At 46.9% G+C, this 20,674-nt stretch overlaps 1 protein-coding gene across 2 annotated transcripts in view; it reads right to left on the bottom strand.

Moving 5' to 3' along the window:
• The window catches only part of RABEP1 (rabaptin, RAB GTPase binding effector protein 1), a 919,122-nt gene that overhangs the window by 104,115 nt on the left and 794,333 nt on the right, over positions 1-20,674 (bottom strand). For both annotated transcript variants that reach the window (XM_078679701.1, XM_078679700.1), the window contains one exon: positions 11,541-11,596. In XM_078679701.1, the coding sequence (XP_078535827.1) occupies positions 11,541-11,596 (56 nt within the window). The remainder of the gene's footprint in view (positions 1-11,540; positions 11,597-20,674) is intronic.

A 20,674-nucleotide genomic window follows, 5' to 3' on the forward strand; every position in this document is an offset into this window, starting at 1 on the left:
ATGTACTAGAGAAAGGAGCATTGTCCCCATTCACCTCGCTTCAAACCACACATCAACGTCTCGACACTCAATCCTACGCCTATTTCAGACTGAAACATGCTTGGCAGGCAGTGGGACTAGATACAGAGACATTGCCGGAATATGCCCCGCCGAAGGCAGACTTTTGCAGGAAGAGATTCTGGCTCAAGCCATCTCATTGACATATAAAACACTAAAGTACAATATGCCTGACAGACTAGGCCGACTTTGTACTAAATGGGAACTCATCACAGGCCCCATGGAGGATATTGGCTGGGAGGCTGCCCTCATGCACCCCCACGAGGTGGCGATTAAACTACGATTGCGTCTCATCCAGTATAAAATCCTACACAGGACTTACTTTGACAGAGCACGACTACACTCTATGGGAAGAGCAGATAACCCGGATTGCCTTAGATGCCACACAGAACACTGTACATTCATACTATACTTCTGGGAATACATTAGGGTTCATGCATACTGGAGTAAGATTGTGAAGGAGCTAAATGATATACTGGAAGCCCAACTAGAGTTGGAACCAAGATTCCTCATACTAGGCAACCCCACGGATGTGGACCTGCCATGTCAAACTTAAGTTGGCTAACTTAAAGTTGGTGGTAGCCAAGAGAGACATAGCTCGATGCTGGGGGGCCCACTGACTCCCTACACTTAAAGATTGGAAAACAGGTTTATATCTCTATATGGCTGCGGAGAAAGTGACATACAAGGCCAGGGGTTGTCCACGAAAATTTCGAAAGACATGGGCACCATGGATAAAGTATTATGGCTTGGATATGGGTGAGGAGGGATTAGACTTGCTGTTAAGAAGTTCGGGGAAAGAGCCATGAAAAATAGGATACCTGACCCAATGTTAATAATTGTGGATATCTTAGATGTGACCCTTAGCACATGTACGTATGTACTACTGAACTCTATTTTTTGGCCCTGTACCAAATTCTATTGCCCAACAACCAATTTGTACTGGGTACTTATGATTTCTTTGATTGCAAGTTCAAATTACAAAAAAAAAAAAAAAAAACTTTAAAAAAAAGACTGCCTATTTTTGTGCAATTTTTCGACGTGTTCAAAACATTATATATGACTGCATATTCTGAAAATAAAATAACCAAATTAACTTAAGAAATAAATAAATTGAAAAAACCTTTATTGACAAATTTGCACATCAAGGTTACTAGATCGCAGGGGGGCGTGGCGTGAACGTCGATGTGAGCAGTAGCGGACCTCGGAGCTCCTCCGTAGCCGCCCTCTAAAATCATTAATGCTGTGCCTTAAACGGGGGCCCCATTAAGGCAACTGATTGCAGAACAGCGGGTGCCTACCTGGCGACTTGGTGGGACGCTGACAAGGACAAAAAGGGGCACGAAACAAAGTTTTTCCCTCTTGCTGGCGTCTGCCTGACTGCGGCACAAAATGGCGGCTGGGCGGCAGAGTTGACACCGGGCGAAGAGATCGGCAATCACTGCGAGTGAGTGCCCCGGGACTGCTGCTGTTTGAGTGCACTAGCGGCTGGAAGGTGATAGCGCTCTTCCTAGGCGTCGGATGCGGCTGGGAGCAGTCGGAGAGAGCACACGATACTTGGCCAGTCAGCGGCGATTGCCTGAACTTAAGATGGCGGCAGGCGGGACATTGCATACGATATGAAAAGGCCATATTTGAGTCTAGCGGTGTGCAGGCCCAGCGGAGCTAACTGGAGATGATAGTGGTACTGTGAGGCTACGCGACTGATGTCCGGTGATAATACCATGCTGCGGTGGGCCAGGTGAGAGGAGCTGTGGCTGACTGTGTGCCCTGCGAGGAGGAAAGAACGCAAAGCGCGCTAAAGGCCTGGAGTCTGGTGACCAGCTCTGAAGGACCTAACGCTGCCTGTGGCTATACTGGGAGATCTGAAGAGAGGACTTCTGGGGCCTGGTACGGCCCCATGAATGCGGAGGGACACGGCACAGGTGGACTGCAGGTGGACACTGGACATGCCACGCCTAGGCTCCTCTGGCCTGCATGCTACCTGGGAGAGCGCATTGCTGTTTAGATGCGGGGGCCTGTGTGGGGGGTCTGCACTACTGACAGTGGGAAGGCCTAGCGCTGCCGAAAGTGAAGACCCGGGCTGGGCTGCAGCTGAGGGGGAGGGGGAGTGATCCACAACTCCAGGTACATAGGAGTGTCCTGATGATATGACCGAGCATGCTCTGAACCACTGATGCAAACAGAGTCCTGCCCACACGCGGAGAGTTTGAGCTAGGCCTTTAATTGTGCTGTTTCTGTATATTGACGGGGGTGGTTGCACTGGAAGGGCCTGCTCCCCGTTAATTTGAGACATTGAGGGACTCTGCGGGACTACACTTGGAACTATTGCGAGGAGAGGTCAGTGGCTCAACGGATTACAGGTGAGACCTGGGTGGCCCTGCCTTGGTGGTGGGAGTGCAGATACTACACCGCCTATTTGGGGACGGAGAGGCTCGTCAGTCCCCTTTCTGCTGCTGGCTTCTGCGGATCATGGACTCAGAGATGGGCAGGGTGTCCAGAAAAAAGGGGTTTGAGGTCCTGCGGATGGAGAAGACAGAACAACATACAGACGAAGACGATACTGCCACTGGGGGCGAGGGCCTGGATTAGGAGATATTATGTAGGCCATTATTGCTTCGCGAGAGGTGCTGGAGGAGAGGATGGCTGCCATTAGATCGGATCTCACTTTATTGAAAGACTATCATCGAAAGCTCAAAGACGATACTGCCACTGGGGGGCGAGGGCCTGGACTAGGAGATATTATGTAGGCCATTATTGCTTCGCGAGAGGTGCTGGAGGAGAGGATGGCTGCCATTAGATCGGATCTCACTTTATTGAAAGACTATCATCGAAAGCTCAAAGAGAGCGTGGCAACCAAGAAACTAACATGAAAGAGGTGCCGGACGCGGTAGCCAACCTCCAAGCCTCACTGAAGGAAGTGTTGACTAGGGTCAAAGTACTGGAAATGAGAGCCGAAGACAGTGAAGGGCGTTCACGGCGCAACAACGTCCGAATCGTGGGAGTCCCGGAGCGTGAGGAGGGACTTTACGCTGTTCAATTTTTGGAAACCTGGCTCAAAACGGAGGTAGCATTGGAGGGTTTATCACCCTTTTATGCGTTGGAACGTGCACACAGGGTTCCGGCTCATGCGCTGAAACCGGAAGCTTCGCCCCGCCCTTTGGTGGTGAAGCTACTGCACTACAGGGATCGAGACTATATACGACAGAGAGCCCGAGACCTCCAGAATCTACAGACTGGGAATAGTAAGGTGATGATCTTCCCGGATTACACTCGGGAAGTGCAGCGACAGAGGGCTTCTTCCATAGCAGTCAAGCGAAAGTTGCGCCAGCTGCATCGTTCTTATGCCATGCTGTTCCCAGCTCGCCTCAGAGTCACTGCGGGCTTGATGTGCACTTCTTTCTCTCTCCGCAGGCTGCATGGGACTGGTTGGAGGTCCGAGGCGGCGAAGGGAGCACGCTCACCAAGGCCTGCTTCCCCTCGGGCTCGGTTGCATGGTTCGGCGGCGCTGCAGAGACCCATCTCCTCCGTTGAGCGTCAGCAGGAACGTGACAAAGCGGTGCGAGCGGTGGCGCGCATCAGCCAAGGTGAATCGGTCCGGCCAGCATTAGCACGGATAATGAACGGGCTGGGTGGAGAGCTCGGGATCGAGCAGTGTGCTGGGAATTTCTGATACCGAGCTACCGGTTGTTACTCCACAGAGAGCGGATGGGTTGTTTGGGTGAGCGGACTGCAGTGGGGTAGGAGCCACAAGATGAGAAGCTGTTAACCGAGACATTGAAACATGAAGGGCCCGATTGCTGCACTACAGAGGGAATCCACAACAGATGCAGGGCCCTGATGGGTACTTTAGTCATAAGGGGGGACCAGGGGAGGGCTCGGAGGCCATCGGATGCGGGTTAAACGCCACCTTCGTTCTTCGGTTCTTTGTATAATTCTCTTGGTTTGGATGGGGATCTGTTCTTGTGTGCCTGTCCTGGGGTTTGGGACTTGGGAAAATTTTGCCAGTAGGGATTGTGGGGGTGGGGGAGGTCAGACATGTCGCTATTGGGGCCGTTGGGGGTCAAGAATTTGAGTTAGATCCATGGGTACCTCCGTAGGAATAAAAATGATGTCCTGGAAGGTACGGGGGATGCACACCATGGGACGGCGGCAAAAAGTTCATGCCTACCTGGTGAGGAGAGGGGTACAAATTGCTCTCCTCCAGGAAACCCACTTGACGAAATCAGAAGGAGTGGCGCTACAGCGTCGCTGTAGAGGGCAGGTGTTTCACACCACATATTCGGCCTATGCAAGAGGGACCTTGGTGTGGGTGCAGGCGGGGGTACCATTTCAATGTGTTAGGCAGATTATAGATCCCGATGGCCGATACACGGTAGTCACAGGCTGCTTGATGACCGGGATGTCACGTTGGGAAGCATATATGCTCCTAATATTGAACAACCAGCTTTCTTGGCGCAGCTATTGCAGAAATTGGCGTTGGTGCTGTCGGGCCCCATACTCCTGGGGGGAGACTTCAATTGCATCACCGATATAGCCTTAGACCGCTCCCACCCTTCCCTCCCTGATGCACCTGCCCACAGAATTGCTGATGCCCGACGGGACTAGCAAAGGCACTCGGGACTGACTGACACTTGGGAGGCCCATCACCCGGAGGAACGAGACTACTCTTATTTTTCAGCTATGCACGAGTTGCACGTCTGCTTGGATGCTATCCTTTGCTCGCTTGATGTGCATATGATGATTGTGTTGAGTGAGTACTTGGCAAGGACGACATCTGATCACAACCCGTTACTAGTGTCCCTGAATTGGGTTCGGGTACGGTCCACCATCCCTAGCTGGCGTCTCCGCCCGGAGGCACTGGAAGACCAGGTCTTCAGAACCACCATAGGTACTGCTATTAAGGAATACTTTCAACACGATGCCAACACATCCACTAGTCTGCACAACGAGTGGGATGCATTCACAGCTGTGATTCGGGGGCGTTGGATTGGGGAAGCGTTGGGAGTACGAAAAACCCTGCTGAGCGATGTACAGAGGGCGGAGCAACGTTTAAGAGATATAGAAAAGAAACGACCTGGCGAGAGGACAAGCAGGAGGAACATCTGACCGCTAGAGAGGAGGTAGCGATGCAAATAGAGCGACTCAGATGTCATGATCATAGGGCATATGCGGCACGGGCACACGCTGAGAGGGATAAATCCGGGGCATGCTTGGCTGGCTAATCCAGCGCGCAGAGGGACACCGATCTTAGAGCTGTGCGGCGAGGAAGGCGTAGGCTATTATGACCAACAGACCATCAACGCACAGTTTTTGGAATACTATACTACTCTATACCAAAGTCGGCTACATACCGGAGTTCTAGAGGAGGGGGTTCGTAGACATCGAACTACCGCAGATAGAGGAGGAGGATGTGGAGAGCTTAGGCCGGCCAGTGGAGTTGGGAGAGATCAGGGGTGCCATAAAGCGCATGGCCAGGAACAAAACACCAGGCACTGATGGGCTGCATTCAGAGTTTTATGCCACGTATGTAGATCTGTTGGCCCCCCGGCTGTTAGCACTCTACAATCAGTCAAAGCAAGATGGTTATTTGCCTAGCTCAACAAGGAAGGCAGAAGTATATAGCCGCTCGACGGCTAGGGTCTAAACGGGAGGCGTGATTTCTGAAGCCTGCTGGGTGGGTAGGGGGTCGAGGCAGGGATGCCCGCTGTCTCCCCTCCTGTTCACTCTGGCCGTCAAGCCGTTGGCTGTTCATGCCCGGTCAGGACGGTACTATGGGGGTTTGGATGGGTCAGAACCTTTACATTGCTTTGTATGCAGATGGTCTTTTAAAGTTCCTCGTCAATGCTGCTGGGGAGTTACAGGGTGCCCGTGAATTGCTGTCTAGACTAGGGCGGATGGCGGGGCTCAAAGTTAACTGGGACAAGACGTGCCTTTTTCCAGTGCGTGGAGGCAGAACTGACCAACCAGATGGGTTGGATGTGAGATGGGAAAGCAGTCGCTTGCCTTATTTAGGAATCAGAATTTATCATGAAGCCTCTGACTTATTCGAGGGCAATGTGGGGCGCGCATTGAGAACCACTAGGAGTAATTTGGATTTTTGGGGAACCTTGCCTTTGTCAGTAATGGGTAGAGTGGCATTGTTAAAAATGGTCACCCTGCCCAGTCTACTCTACTATTTTGGAGCGTTACCTCTTTGGATCCCCGGAAAATACTTTTCCCAGCTGAATACGATGGTTACGGGTTTTTTGTGGGGCTCAGGGCGACGCAGAGTGGCGCTGAGCAATATGATGCGCCCTAGACAGGAGGGGGTTAACGGCTCCCGATTTTGAGGCATATTATCACGCGGCCCAATTTCAATGGTACGCACGGTGGATGGCGGGGAAGCGGAGGGCAGAGGAGAACCAGAGGGGTATGGACCCGAACCTTCGCCTGCTCGCTCGGACTCTCCTCTAGCTGCCGCTTCATGAGGGAGAGGTACCGAGGGACCTGTGGGTGATGCGTCAATGCTGGAATCGCGCCAATAGAAGACTTTGGGTGAGGCCATCATACGCACCTGAGATCCCATTGTGGCTCTGTGAGGTGCTATCACACAGAGGGGATTGGCAACGGTTGCGAAACTGGGAAGAATTAGGGATTTCCCGTCTCGGGGACCTCTAGGAAGAGGGAATCCTCATACCCTTTCAAGATCTCATGTTAAGACATGACATTCTCAGTCAGGACTTTCTCCTACATGCGGCATTGACGGCAGCCATTCGCAAGCACTGGAAGAGAGGGCTGGAGGAGCCACAGGCCTTTCTCTCCTGTCAGTATGTGGTCACTTCAGCGGGGAGGGTTAAGGCGGTCACCTGCCTATACAAGAGACTAACGCAGGGATCCAGGACTCCTTCATAGGGACTGCGCGCTAAATGGGAAGCGGATCTGGGGACGCCCATAGAGGAGAAGACATGGGAGATGTTGATGGAACGGGCATGGAAATGCTCCAGGAACGCGAGATTTCAACTAATACAGTTTTATGTGTTCCACCAAGCGTACCTGACTCCTTTTAAACTTAATGAGTTTTTTGGATCCCACACAGCCTGCCCGCGGTGTAAGCTGGAAAAGGCTGCATTTCTCCACATGCTCTGGGAATGTCCCCTGTTACACGAGTTTTGAGGGGAGGTCATGGCCAAGCTACAAGAGGTAACCGATAGGGATTTGCAGCTGACGCCGGGAGTTTGCCTGCTACATTGGTTTCCCCACACGGCCCGTAATAAGCTCACCAGTAAATTCGAAAGACTTGGGGTTAGTCCTAGCTACACGAGAGATTACTAGCCACTGGAAAGCGGTCACTAGGCCCAATGCAGCAAGATGGTGGTGGGAATTATTAAAATGGGCGGACTGTGAGGGGATCTTCGGACTACAGATGGCTCGGAGAACCAATAATGATAAATTGCTTGAGGTGGCTAGGGCCTGGGTAGCGATGGTGGACCTGCTCAAGAGTCTAGCTGACGGGGATGACTGACCTTCTGAAAGGGGAGACTTCTCCTACTGCTATGGAGCATTACCTTTGTGGTGCGGGTGGCAGAGTTCCCGGGTAAGGTTATTGTCCTGGATGCATCCTCCTCGTTGAAACCCTGATCACTGGCACAGTGCTTTGAAGTGGATGACAGGCGTACAGGCTGTATGGCATAAGAGATGAAGGAGGGGAGCGACATGTCTGATGGGGGGGGGGGGGAGTGGGCCTGGAGCGGGGAGGGGGGGGAGGGTAGGTGGGTGTTTGTTGTGGGTTGATAGTTGCTTATATGATGTGAGGAAGAATTAGACTGTGCGCAAGCCTAGAGTAATATAGACTTAACGCCCAGGCCAGCAATGCAGGTCATAATGGCATAGACAATTCTACTGCATAGACAGCATACACGAAGAAATTAGTGCCGAGGGACAAGAGGGAGATAGATGGAGTATGGAACAGATATGATAGGGCCAACATCTATCAACCATTGTATGATGGAATGTACTGTTTAACTGAAGTATATTTGTCTAATTGAGTGAAAACTTGAATACAATTTGTTTAAAAAAAAATAATCAAGGTTACTAGATTGCACTATACCAGGACATTATATACGAGCATTCAGTATTATGCAGCAGAGGCTACCACATGATGTGAATACAAAGAAGACAATGCAGTGGCAGCACTGAGGGAGTAGTGTGAGCTATGGGGAGAGACCCATCGCATGGGGGAGAGGCGCTAGGGGAGCAGAAGGGAGAGTGAGAAGGGAGCCAGCTACCTGCTGACCATCACCGGCGGCCGCTGCGTGCGGAGCGCCGGCGGGGAGTGCGGGGGAGGTCGCAGGATGCTCAGTGTCACGACTTAAGAGGTAAGATACAAGTGGAACCTATATGTCAATTGGGCGGGATTTGGCTGGTATTAGGTCCCAGGAGTGTCTGACACCGAGAAGCATCCTCAAGCCAAGTGTCAACCTTAGGTATAGCCTGCAACCCAAGCACATGGAGACCCTACGCCTCGCAAGGACAAGAAGCATCGCAGTCAGGTGGCGCGTAGCATCTGGGCAAAATTTCATGAAGCCTAAAAGGCAAAGTAGAGCGTCGAGCTGGACTGGCGACGAGGTGGTCTCAGAAATAGCGGCACACACCTCGCGCCAGTATGCATAGATCTGAGGGCACAGCCAGGCGAGGTGGGAGAAGTCTACCGCAGGAGAAGAACATCGCAGACATCATTGGGGATAAGTCCCATCTTGTGCAGCTGAGCAGGAGTACGGTAAAGCCTATGCAAATACTCAAAGTGGATGAGGCGCAGGCGGTAATTTGGGGATAGGGGTTTAATCTGATTGCAACAATAAAGCCAGTCTTCTTGATAGAGTTCGACACCCAGGTTCTCACACCACGCCACTCGCGCCCGGTCTGTAGAGATGGGGCATGCTGCCAGTGCAAGGGCGTTAATCTTGGTGACTAGCTTTCAGGGCGAGGGGGATGTGTAAAGGAAGTCAAGAGTAGCCATCGAGGAAGGAGGCTGGGTAAACGAGGGATGAAGCTCCCTGCAAATAGCCCTATGGTGATAGTATAGCAGGGTGTCCATGGGGCTAGAGTTGACAGCAAGAGTGAAGAATGTGTTCCCAGGGCAGAGGTCCGACACCGTGGAAAGCCCCAAGCGAGTTGCATGTTTAACCATCCCGGATGACTGAAGGGGGAGAAAATCCAGGTGATGAGCAATAGGCATGGCATTCGCGGAGAGCATGCTGGAGCCAGAGAGTTTACGGAGCCCATCCCAGGCCCAGCGCAGAGTCTCCACCGTGTCAATCTCGGTGCGAGGGAGTTTTGCTGTGGTGAACAAGACAGTTGTGAGTGGCCATGTGGCTGCAAGTTCGCCCTCTACCGCGACATGCGGCTGAAATGGAGTGGGGTGGAGCCAGAAATGGAGAAAACTGGTCTGGGCACTAAGGGTATAAAGTTTAAAATCGGGGGCACCAAGACCACCACGCGACATCAGGAGGGTAAGGATATTATATGCAATTCTGGGCTGTCAACCAGCCCAGTTCAGAGTGTTGAGTAATGAGTGTACTTTGCGAAAAAAGTGGTCAGTAAGGGGGGTGGGAATATTTAGGAATAAATATAAAACTTCGGGAGCACCACCATCTTGGCGATGACTATGTGACCAGCTAGTGACAAGGGTAGCCTATACCAGAGTGGAACCTTGGACTCAAACCAGTCCACAGCGCGGCCAAAGTCAGCTCTCCAACGCTCGTCTATGTCCCTACTCAGCCAGATGCCTAAGTATCTTGTTGGGCTTGACGCCCACACAAAGGGGTAGTCTGGAGAAAAGGGGACCATGGCATCAGTGAGGGGGAGAAGTACAGACTTATTCCATTTAACCTGGATGCCGGAGTAGCCCCCAAACCGTATCACCTCGCGGACCAGAGGACTGCGATTCTACTGAGGGTTGCGAACATAAAGTGTGACGTCATCCGCATACCTGGAGATGACAAGAGCGCAGGCTGCGAAGCCGAGGCCTCTCTGGGTGTGGTGCTGTCGGAGTCTAGCAGCAAAGGGTTCCATGGAGATGACGAAGAGCATGGGTGACAGCGGACACCCGTGCCTGGTAACCCTCGTGATGGAGATAGGCTCTGATATTTGACCGTTAATCCGGAGGAGGGCAGTGGGAAGTAGTAGTAGTATTTTGCATATGAAGACCGCACTGAAGCCCAAGCGAGGGAGGAGATAAAAGAGAAAGGGCCACTCTAGGGTATCAGAGGCTTTAGTGGCATCTAGCAGGGCAGCCTCTGCCGGGAGCTTGGGGATAATTTGACAAAGGACGGAGAATATAGTCCGGAGGTTATGGGAGGTCGCATGGCCAGGAATGAATCAGACTAGTCCGGGCGAGCGATGAGCGGCATGAGGGTGAGAAGGCGGGAGGCGGGGAGTTTGGCAAAGATCTTGTTATCCATATTAATTAGTGAATAGGGACGAAACAAGTCGCGGAGCTCTGGGGGTTTGTCTGGCTTTAGAAGTAGTGTGAGTAGTGCCTCGCGAAGGGGGTACTGACCGTTCTCAAAAGATTCTTTATACATGGCAGCTAAGTGCAGGACCAGGAGGGGCGCGAAGGTCTTATAAAAGGATGCTGGCAGGCCGTCCGAACCGGGGGCCTCATCACCGGACATGCCATAAATCGCAGCAAGGATTTCTTCTTTGGAGAAGGGTTCATCAAGGAATTTCCAGTGAGGGTTGCCAAGTCAGAGGAGCTGAAGGGTATTGAAATATTGATTGAGAACATCGCGGAGGGTGGGTGGGTATTGGAGGGGGGACAGTCTCGTCTGTGTGAAGTTGTGAGTAAAATGCGGTGAAACGCTCCTTGATCTCCTCAGGAGAGGTGGCTCTGTCAGGGCTTCCGTCAGGAGGGCGGTTATATAGGACGCAGCGTGAGGAGATTGGCAAGGGTCTTTCCAGGGCGGTCACGCTCTCTGTTGGTCTCTTCAGCGAAGTCGGTAAGCTTCCCCCGTATCTGTGCAAGCGTGTCAGGGCTGGGGTCCGGGAGTGGGAGGAATCCAGAGCCTTAATCTCCATCTCCAATTTGTCAAGAAAGCCGAAAATAGAGCGTAAGATACCGGACTGCTTAGAAATGTATTCCCCAGGGATGACAGCCTTAAATCCTTCCCAAAGCGAGGAGGAGGGAGTCAACAGTGCCCTCGTTAAGGGCAAAATAATTCGTAGCGCGTTAGGGGAAAGCACGATGTAGGCGTGTGAGGGAGGCGCAGACAGAGGCGAACAGAAGCGTGATCTGAGAGGCTGCGCGCCATATGCTCATCCAAATTAATAACTTTAATAGTTTAACATGCAGATCGAATTTGTGAACATAGAATGTTGATAGGTTATAAATAAAAATGCTTTCAACAAGGGTAAAGAAATAAAAAAGTGAAAATTCAACAAACGTAAATGTGATTTGCATTTTTATAATGTTCATGCTGAATAGGAATCAGCCTAACGTTTACCTGGTCCTTTTCTTGCTTAATCCGATCTAATTCTGTTTTCAAACTTGAAATGGAAGCTAGAGAAGAGAAAATTGTATTTAAGTTTATAAAGTGCCAAGAATATCATGCAATTCGAAAAAGCATAACATACACAAGCCAATAGACTTCACACGATTAAGGAAATAGGAAAATGTTATAATTATAATCTTATTTTAGTTCCTGGTCTAACCTCTCCCTGGTAATGAAATATGTTTGCAGCAAAGAAACAAATATGTATTCCAAAGTGAACTTTTGGCATAAAAATCATATGATCCTCAGTCAGATTTAGCATTCCAGAGCCAAAAATCGCCACTATCAGTTTAGGTTAAAGCTCTTTTATAAACGTATGTTTTCTGAGGCCGAGTGATAGTAAATCAATGTCAATATTACATTTAAATACATGTAGTCAATGATTTTACACATAGTTTTCAGTATAAATCTTATTTTTCAAACTAGTCTCATTCTGCACCCTATATTTCAGTGAGGCATTGCTCATCATCCCTCTATGTACTCTCGGCATACAACATAACACAAGGAAGCTAAAAAGCCAGGGAGGCCACATATACATGTCCTACAGCATGTGAAACCTTTGCTATTCTTACAAAAGCATCAAAAGTTATAACAACTGCAGTGAACCTCTTAGACACGATGAAGGACGTATACTACCTTCAAAACAATCACTCTAGCCTAGATGCATTAAAATGTAACTTAAATATACTACACAATTCAGTTCCTTATAACATGTGCAGTGTGTTTACAATCATTCAGTAAAGTTGCTTACTGTAAACCAATCACATCATACACACAACCCAAAAGGAAATATATGAACCTAGGACCACATAATACAGAACAATCCTACTCAACCACACACCCCTTCCAACAAACTACAGCCACAGTCAAAACAAATCTCTTGTTATACAGCAAACATAATGGACAATGGTGACTGTAAAACAGGCCTAATAAGAAATGGGTGATGTTATCTTTAGTGTAAATATCTGCTTTGTGAGTACCGTGACATGTAGAGGAGGGAGCTTTTATTGGCAAATACATATGTTAACGCTTCCATCATTAAAACATGCCTCACTAGTCCCCTTCATAAAACAAACATTGTCAAACGAAATAAGTCTCTACTTTATTACTTAGTTGTGCAAAAGAAGTTAGCCATTGGTGCGTAATATTTGGAAAGAAAAATGATACAATGTCGCGAAGCAGGCACCATTTTCCTTTAAATAATTTAGTGATCCAAGATGGCCAAAGCCACTTGGATTGGTACATAAATATTTTTGTTTTTAGGACAAAAAACAGACAAATAAAATAAAAAAAAGACCATGGGCGTAGGGGAAAAAGGATAAGTGGATGACGAAGGGTAGAGAAGGAGGGAAAAGCAGCACACAAGGAAGAGAAAAACAGTGGTGGGGACAGAAGTACATCATGGAGAGAGCGCAGGAGGAGAATTACACAAGAGAACATGGGCACAGCAGATGAGGAAGATAACCTGTTGAATAAGAGGCAAGGAAATGAGGGACAACAAAAAGCTCTTGGTAAGCTCACAATAATTCTTTCTCAACCGGACAAATTGCATTTTCTTTTAAGCACGATCTAAAAAGAAATGCTCTTACAAATACTGGACAAACAGATGCTATATTCATGGGACAAAAAACAATTCCAAAGGAAGTGTATCAGAATCATGTCTCTAATTTTATGTCAACATCAACCGGAGGAAACAAATCACCCCCAAACAAGAACCACTTTGAAGCCACATTAGTGCAGGAAAATACTGAATAGTTTAACGTTTTCACGAGCATTTCAACCCCACTGATGTGTGCTTGTTTTTCTTTTCTTCCTTCTCTCATGTAACCAGATGAAATCCGGTCACACACACACTAGAACTGTAGACATACAACCACCACCAAAGCAGGAAGGCAAATGTAACCCATTGACTAATCTGGCCCTACCACTTACTTCCCGTGCCTGGTTTTATATCTAATGACTCCTGCTTTGCTAAAAGTTTGTTCAATCATTGCACCTCACATAGTGATCCGAAATGCCTGATCTCTCAATAAGCTAAAGGAACTGGGACAACGAGATAAAGTGATGTTGCACAGGACCAAATTAATATTATTAAATAGGGAATCTGGGTTTCAAACCAGGTCTGCTGGTGAACCTCTACCTGAGCTACTAGACCAAATTACCAATCATTCGTCACACTTCTTTAACTAGTGAAGTAAAGAGAGTTAACATGTTCTTTTTCAGCGTTTGTATGGCAAGGTGCAAGTATCCAGGATGGTGAACATTAATTTTCAGAGCACAATTGTCTGTAGTGCACTGTCTCTCCTACAAAGTTTATCTTTGTTCATATTTTTATTTATTAAAAAACCTATTTGTTTTTGTTAGAATAAAACTAGACCACTGGCGTCTCCAGTGAGGAGTGAGATTGGGTTTACCCCTCCGCTCCATTTGCCCTACCCCAACTCGCTTACAATAGCTGTAGAATGTAACTCTGTTCCATGCCGGAGAGCAGCAAAATATCTCACACTTACAAAGCCAACACGTCTTGCATTTTTGATCAATTTGCTTTGTTGATGCTTTATAATGTCGACGGAAAAAACCCAGAAGAAACAATAAAGATGCGACCGCTATGGCCGGCCACATAATTCCACAGGTGCATGCATACGTGTAGACTGCTTAGCTTTGATTGGGCGTGTAGAGCAGCATTAACTTTTGCAGATATTTCTTGTCCAAATTTCTCCCTACCCATCTTTGGAAATGGGTTAGATTAGACTGAACATCAGTTTCACAACCCCAGAAGTCAGTGAAGTTCTCTAAGAACTGGTGTGATCTGATCTTTCAAGGTTAAGGCGTAGTCTGGCTACTTGAATTTGGTATCTTTGAAGTTTGATAAAGTCTTTTTCCTGTGCTCCTGTGTATACTAAATTAAAAGATTGAAGCAGGGCTCTATTAGCAGTTATTCCGTATTTTAGCTAAAGGAGAATGGGTGGATTCTTCTGAGCATCACCAGTTGGAAATTATGACCGCAGTTATTCCGTATTTTAGCTGAAGGAGAATGGGAGGATTCTTCTGAGCATCACCAGTTGGAAATTATGACTGCAGTTATTCCGTATTTTAGCTGAAGGAGAATGGGAGGATTCTTCTGAGCATCATCAGTTGGAAATTATGACTGTTGTGATCAGGCGTAAAAAGGAGGTGAGGCGCAATGCATGGGCAGCCAGGGAATGGAGCGGACGTGTACTTGGGGCTATGCTCCTCACCCATTTTATCTGCATCTCTCGGCTAACACCTTTGAGATGAAATTGGATAGTGGGGGCAGCACTTTCAGCGGTGGTCTGTGGAGTTGGAGCAGCTGTATGTAGCTCAGCACCAAGATTTAAGCACCAAGCCATTTTAGTCTACTCCAGTTGCCATCTTGGAGAATGTCTGGAGTGGTGTGAGCCAAGGGAGCAGCAGTACCAGCTCTCGCTCCTGCTGGCCTTGCAGCTACAACAGCAAGCTTGAGGTAATCATCAGAGGGGGTTGCAGTCCACCTCTCCTCCAGCTGATACCAGGCATTGCCCTTTAGAGGCTGTCTGGGGTGCACATCAAGTGGCTGTCCATTTTGCAGACAGGTGGAGTAGGTGAGCAAGAGGCAGAAGCAGACAATAAGTGCCTCTGGAGGTGGAAGCAGGGCATGGACAATTGGGCCATCGTAAACCTAGACTAACTATAAAGACTGAGCTAGATACACCAGAGAGTTTCTTTAAAATATTACAAAGGGTGGGGCAACGTTTGGAGACCAGCACTGCACCGGCAAAGAGATAAGTTATCATTAATGTAATGAAAGAAGCTGGGATAGTTATATCTTTTGCAAGAGACACATTTACTAAAGTCAGATCGGATCCGAATAAAATCTAAGTTCTTACTGCTTCAGTTCTTCTTGCATACTTCGAAACCGGCAGGGATAATTCGTCTGTGCAGTAGAATATTTATTTGAGTGAAAAAAATATCTAGGACAAAGCAGGGAGAATGCTGGGGACAGTGGGGCATTTAGCCAAGGATGTCTATACTATAGCCACGAGTAACGCCGCAAAGTTGCAACACGGCTTGTCTGCCCAAGCAGACAGTTTTATCGTATATCCCCAAGATTGCTCCTAAACTCTTGGTCCCCCTCCTGCCAGTGTAGAGGGGGGAGGTGGACACAGATATGGGCGTAGAAGTGGCAGAACCAGACAGCAAGAAAAAGCTGTAAAAGAGCAACTACCTCGGTGACTAGACACTGCCTCTGGAGCAGAGGTGGAGAAAAACTATCGAGCAGTGTGTTTGGAGAAGATTACAAGTCAGGGTCACTGAGCCTATCACAAACCTGGTAGGAAATTGTGAAAGTGGTGAAAAAGCGTGTGATTGAGACAGCCTTTGTGTTGGCCCTGGGGCATGGGGGGTGGGGAGTGTCAGCACGAGGCAGGGCACACCTTGGTACCATATGATATAGTAATAAGGCAACTGTTGCAACTGGGAGCAACTGAGAATACAAATTTGGATTGGTGGTCCTCGATGGACATGAATGTTGGTGGGATCCAGAAGGGTAGGGTAGCACATAGCCGGGGAAAACGGGTAAGTACAAGGAGGATGCATGGATATAAACAGACAGAGTTAAAAGGAAAACACCCCAGGTCGCGGAAAGAAAATTGGGCAGGAAGTGCTCAGGAAGAGCTTGGTCTGAAATAAAGAATAAGGGAACTATTTGGATTTCTATAATAAAGGAAATAGAAAAAGAACCCAAAAAAAGAGATGGCACCTAGGAAAGCAATACTGCGTAAAGGACAAAAGAGCCATAAAAAGTCTGACGCCAATGAAGTTAGGGTCGATGGAATCAAAACAAATCAGAAAGAGAAGGGAAAAGGCAATAGTCACCAAGGAGAAGTTACCCTACAGAAAAAAACATAGAAAGGAAAAACTACCCTTGGATAAAACCCCTCATCAAAGTGAACGAGGTGGGGTAAAAGGAAGGGCATCAGTAACAAAGTTGAATAAAGACTTTGTGGGCAAACATTTTAAAAGGAGCAAACTGATAGAAGAATAGTAGGGTGGAGAAAAACAGCAAATGTCTGTCAGTTTGGTATCCCTGAATTTGGACTCTACAAACCAAACCCATCCTAATATTTCTGAGCTACTCTTGGACCCAAGGCTATCCTCATCACTCCGACTCTTTACCCCTTCTGATGATCGAGAATAAGACGGAGAGAGTGAATGGAGAGGCATAGACGGTGACTTTCAAAGTAAGGAGTGTAACAACCATATGAAGGAACATCTTGTAAAGGAGGCAGGAGTGGAAAAGTTTCATGATAGAGTAAATGACTATCTCTGACTCTAACTTTGAGGTCACAGGAACTTCAAGTGCCTCAATGCTGGAAGTGATGCGAATCCTGCAAAAAAAACCTGCAAGGCCTGTTGAAGGTATGAGTAATGAAAAATTACATTTTGAAAACCCAAAAAGAACAATTCCAAATTAGGGTGGGGGAACTGAAAAACATTAAAGATCTTATGCCCTTCGTGGTTAGGTCAGTTGGTGGGGACCAGCAAACAGGGGCAGAGAAATTGCAGCAGGAAGGGGTGATGAGTGGCACCCCAAGGCAGAAGGAGGAGCACAGTGTATTTATATCACAATACCCAATGATTATAAAGAAACAGGGAGAAACGAGGAATTATAAGCAGTATATACCACGACTGAGGAGATGGAAGGAAAGGCGAAAAAAAGGGCTATACCAATAAAAGCAGGGGAAAAGGGAGGTAGTTATGGAGAAACGGTTTAAGAGTTCAACAGAGGTCGTGGTAACAGCTCAGGGTACAAACACCCCTGTAAGAAGAACAGCTATTTGTAACTCAGAAAAAGTGGAGAGGAGAAGAATGAAGCAGGCAAAGCTAAGGATAGAAAAAGAAGCTTCAGGAAGAGGTTGGCAAGGATATGAGGATTGAGATAGGCGGGCAAAGAGGAAGAAGAAAGTATAAAGACAAAATGGGGAAAGAGAAGGAAAAAGGACAATTAGATAAAGGGAGGAGGACCCGAAGGAGGACCACAAGAAATGGAAAACAAACCTAAATAGAATCTGTGGCTATTCTTTGAACCGAAATGTCAGGGGAAAGGCGGCAAAAAGGGGAGGAAATTGAACCCATTAAACCAATTGCAACTGCTATTCTCTCTATCTAAATGTGTAAGTCTACGGAATATAGGCACTGATGATCTCAGAGAAGTTGGGTTTACTGTAAGTAGGAAAGGGAATGAAGTAGCCAAGGTTCTACTATATTCATGGTAAGTTAAGTCAGCATTAGTAAACGCAGAGAACGAGTTACAAAAGGAAGGTATTAGACTTGTACAGGGGACAGAAATGCAATACTGTAATAACCATGATAAGCTACTCCTTGTGAATCATGCAGGGCTGGGTTTAAGACAAGTAAGGTTGATCAATCAAGGTTGGGATGCCAAGGAAGATCTTGAAATTACCATAAGACGTAATGACAGATATACGGTGGGTATACTTTCTGCGAATAGATATTGGGTTTTTGCATCCTCGGCAAAAGAGGAAGAGGGGTGGTTAAATGAGAACGATTGGGTGATAGGGTCGTCGCACAGCCTGGCTATATTGTCCTGGAACATAAATGGATATAGCAGAATATTGAACCAGGAAATAATTAAAGGAGCTATTAATAGGAATGAGATCTCGTGTTTGCATGAGACCTGGCTATGCGACGAAACCCCATTGATTGAAGGGTTTGCCCAACAGAATAAATTAGCTAAGTAGCAGCAATTTGGACGACTCTCAGGTGGGCAAATGACGCTGATTTCTACAAAAAATGCCAGGAAAATTCCCTTTGGAAGTAAAATGCAAATGGGCAATGGTTTGCAGAGTGTTTTTGATGGTTCCAGATCTAAGATATGAAGGTATTGTTATTGTAAATGTGTATATACAGAAGGGGAAAGAGAAGGAATATAAGTCAGAACTGGAAAAATTTAAAGAAGATGGATTGTCCTAGACTGATAAATTTCAGAGCACCGCAGCATTGACCCTATGGTGTAAGGAGCTGTTGTTTTCATATACGATAAAAGATGCCATCTTTCCGAGGGTGGATATGTCAGCACAAGATATGGCTTTGGGGAAAATTTTGGGTTCAATGGGTTTAGTCTGCATAAATGGCAGAATGGACACCGATTCACCAGCAAATCGTACATTTAAGACAGGTCAGCAACTCTGTATGATTAACTAGGTGTTTTTGCATGTTTGGAATTTCGAACTAGTCAAGAGTTTTGAGGTGGAAAGAGTAGAGGGAAGCTATCACTACCCGTTGAAGATGGAAATATATGGAGCAAGGAAAAAACAAAGATCTAGTTCTCCAGTTCCATATTGATTGCCCAAGGCATCTCACAACGCATTTATCAGACAAGCACATTGAAAAATTAGTTGCCGTACAACAGATCCAAACATTAGAAAATACCCCTAATATTGAGGATAGTAGATGGTATAAAAATATAATTAGCCAATTGGTGGAATGCCTAAGGGTCAAAATGAAAATAAGTAGATCGGGTGATGGTGAGAAAAATAGAAACCAAAGTAAAGAGAAGACCAGGCCTGGGCGTAGTTCGCAGAGTTTTGTATATAATATATGTATATAGAGAGCTGCTGGGTAAAATTATTGGCAGCAAGAGAATCCAAAGATTTAAAAAGGATTTTGAAAATTGGTCCAAGATAGTTCTGGCAAAATACAGGGGTCCTTGAACTGTGTAGTACCTGAAGACTATTGGGTAAGGTATTTGGGGGAAATACAAGGAAAATGGCCCGTAACAGAGAGATTGAGAACTACACTCTGGCCAGGTGTGAAGGAGGATATTAAAGAACACTACACAACTAGTAATGTTAAAAAAATAATATCTAATTTAACCTTGACCTGAGCCGCAGGTCCAGGCAACCTCCCAGCAGTGATTATAAAAACCAGGCCAGAGTGGTGGGCAGAATTCTTCTAAAAAATGTTCCTTGGTATACTTAACTCAGGCCATACACCAGAAAATTGGAGAGGAGCAATTATAAAACCTATTCACAAACAAGAAGATATAAAAGCCCCGAAGCATTATAGATTAATTAACCTACTGGATGTAGGGGAAAAGGTATTTGCCCAAATATTTTGGAAAGACTGAAGGACTGGGTAGAAGTAAATCAGATTGTGTCCCGGGAACAGGGGGTTTTAAGGAGGGCCACTTTACAGTTGATTACTGCTTTGCGCTCTGATCAACTGCGCGGAAGTCTATGGAGCAGAGGTGACGTATGTTCTGCTGCTTTGTAGACTTTCGCGCAGCGTTTGATCTAGTGGATCGTAAGAAGATGTGGGAGATGTTGATTAGATACAACATCCCAAAAGGTCTGCTAATGATAATTCAAGCACTACATACTTGTAATTGGGCTCAGATAATTTTGGGCATAGAGAGGAGCCTGTCCGAGAAAATCCCATTTGGAAATGGGTTAGTACAGGGGTGCTTGTTGGCCCTCCTACTTTTCTCCTTATTCATAGCAGATTTACCTTCAGTTTAGGGCGCTGTGAGGGGGTGCCAGACCAAAGCTAAATGGAAAACATATTGCATGTTTACTGTAAGCAGACGATCTCGTAATAATAAATCGGACAGAGATAGGTCCGCATAGAAAGTTGAATACATTTAATGAATATTGCAGTTTAAAAAAAACTTGTGGTCAATATGGATGAGACAAAGGTATTGAGCTTTGGCAAAAGAAAAGGTAAATTAATATAGGTATCTGGGAATGTGGTTTGAGAAAAATTTGTATTGGCATGCCCACCGAGATGCATTAAGTTTAAAAGCTCTTGCGTTGGTCAGTGGTCTGAAAACATTTAACAGACTCTATGACGATAGGTCTGACAGACTGGTTTTAAAGGCTTATACAGCCATGATACCACCACAGTTTCAATATGGAGCAGAATTGCTATATGTGAGTGGTAAAAATAGATGGGATGCCAAAGAGGGTAAATGTTTGAAAAATGTATTATCGTTACCCAAGTCCTCAATGGATCAGGCAGTAAGACTGGAAACCGGAATTATATCATGGGATATTTTGGCATGTATG

Source organism: Lissotriton helveticus, chromosome 3_1 (assembly GCF_964261635.1).
Source record: "Lissotriton helveticus chromosome 3_1, aLisHel1.1, whole genome shotgun sequence".
NCBI classification, from domain to species: domain Eukaryota; kingdom Metazoa; phylum Chordata; class Amphibia; order Caudata; family Salamandridae; genus Lissotriton; species Lissotriton helveticus.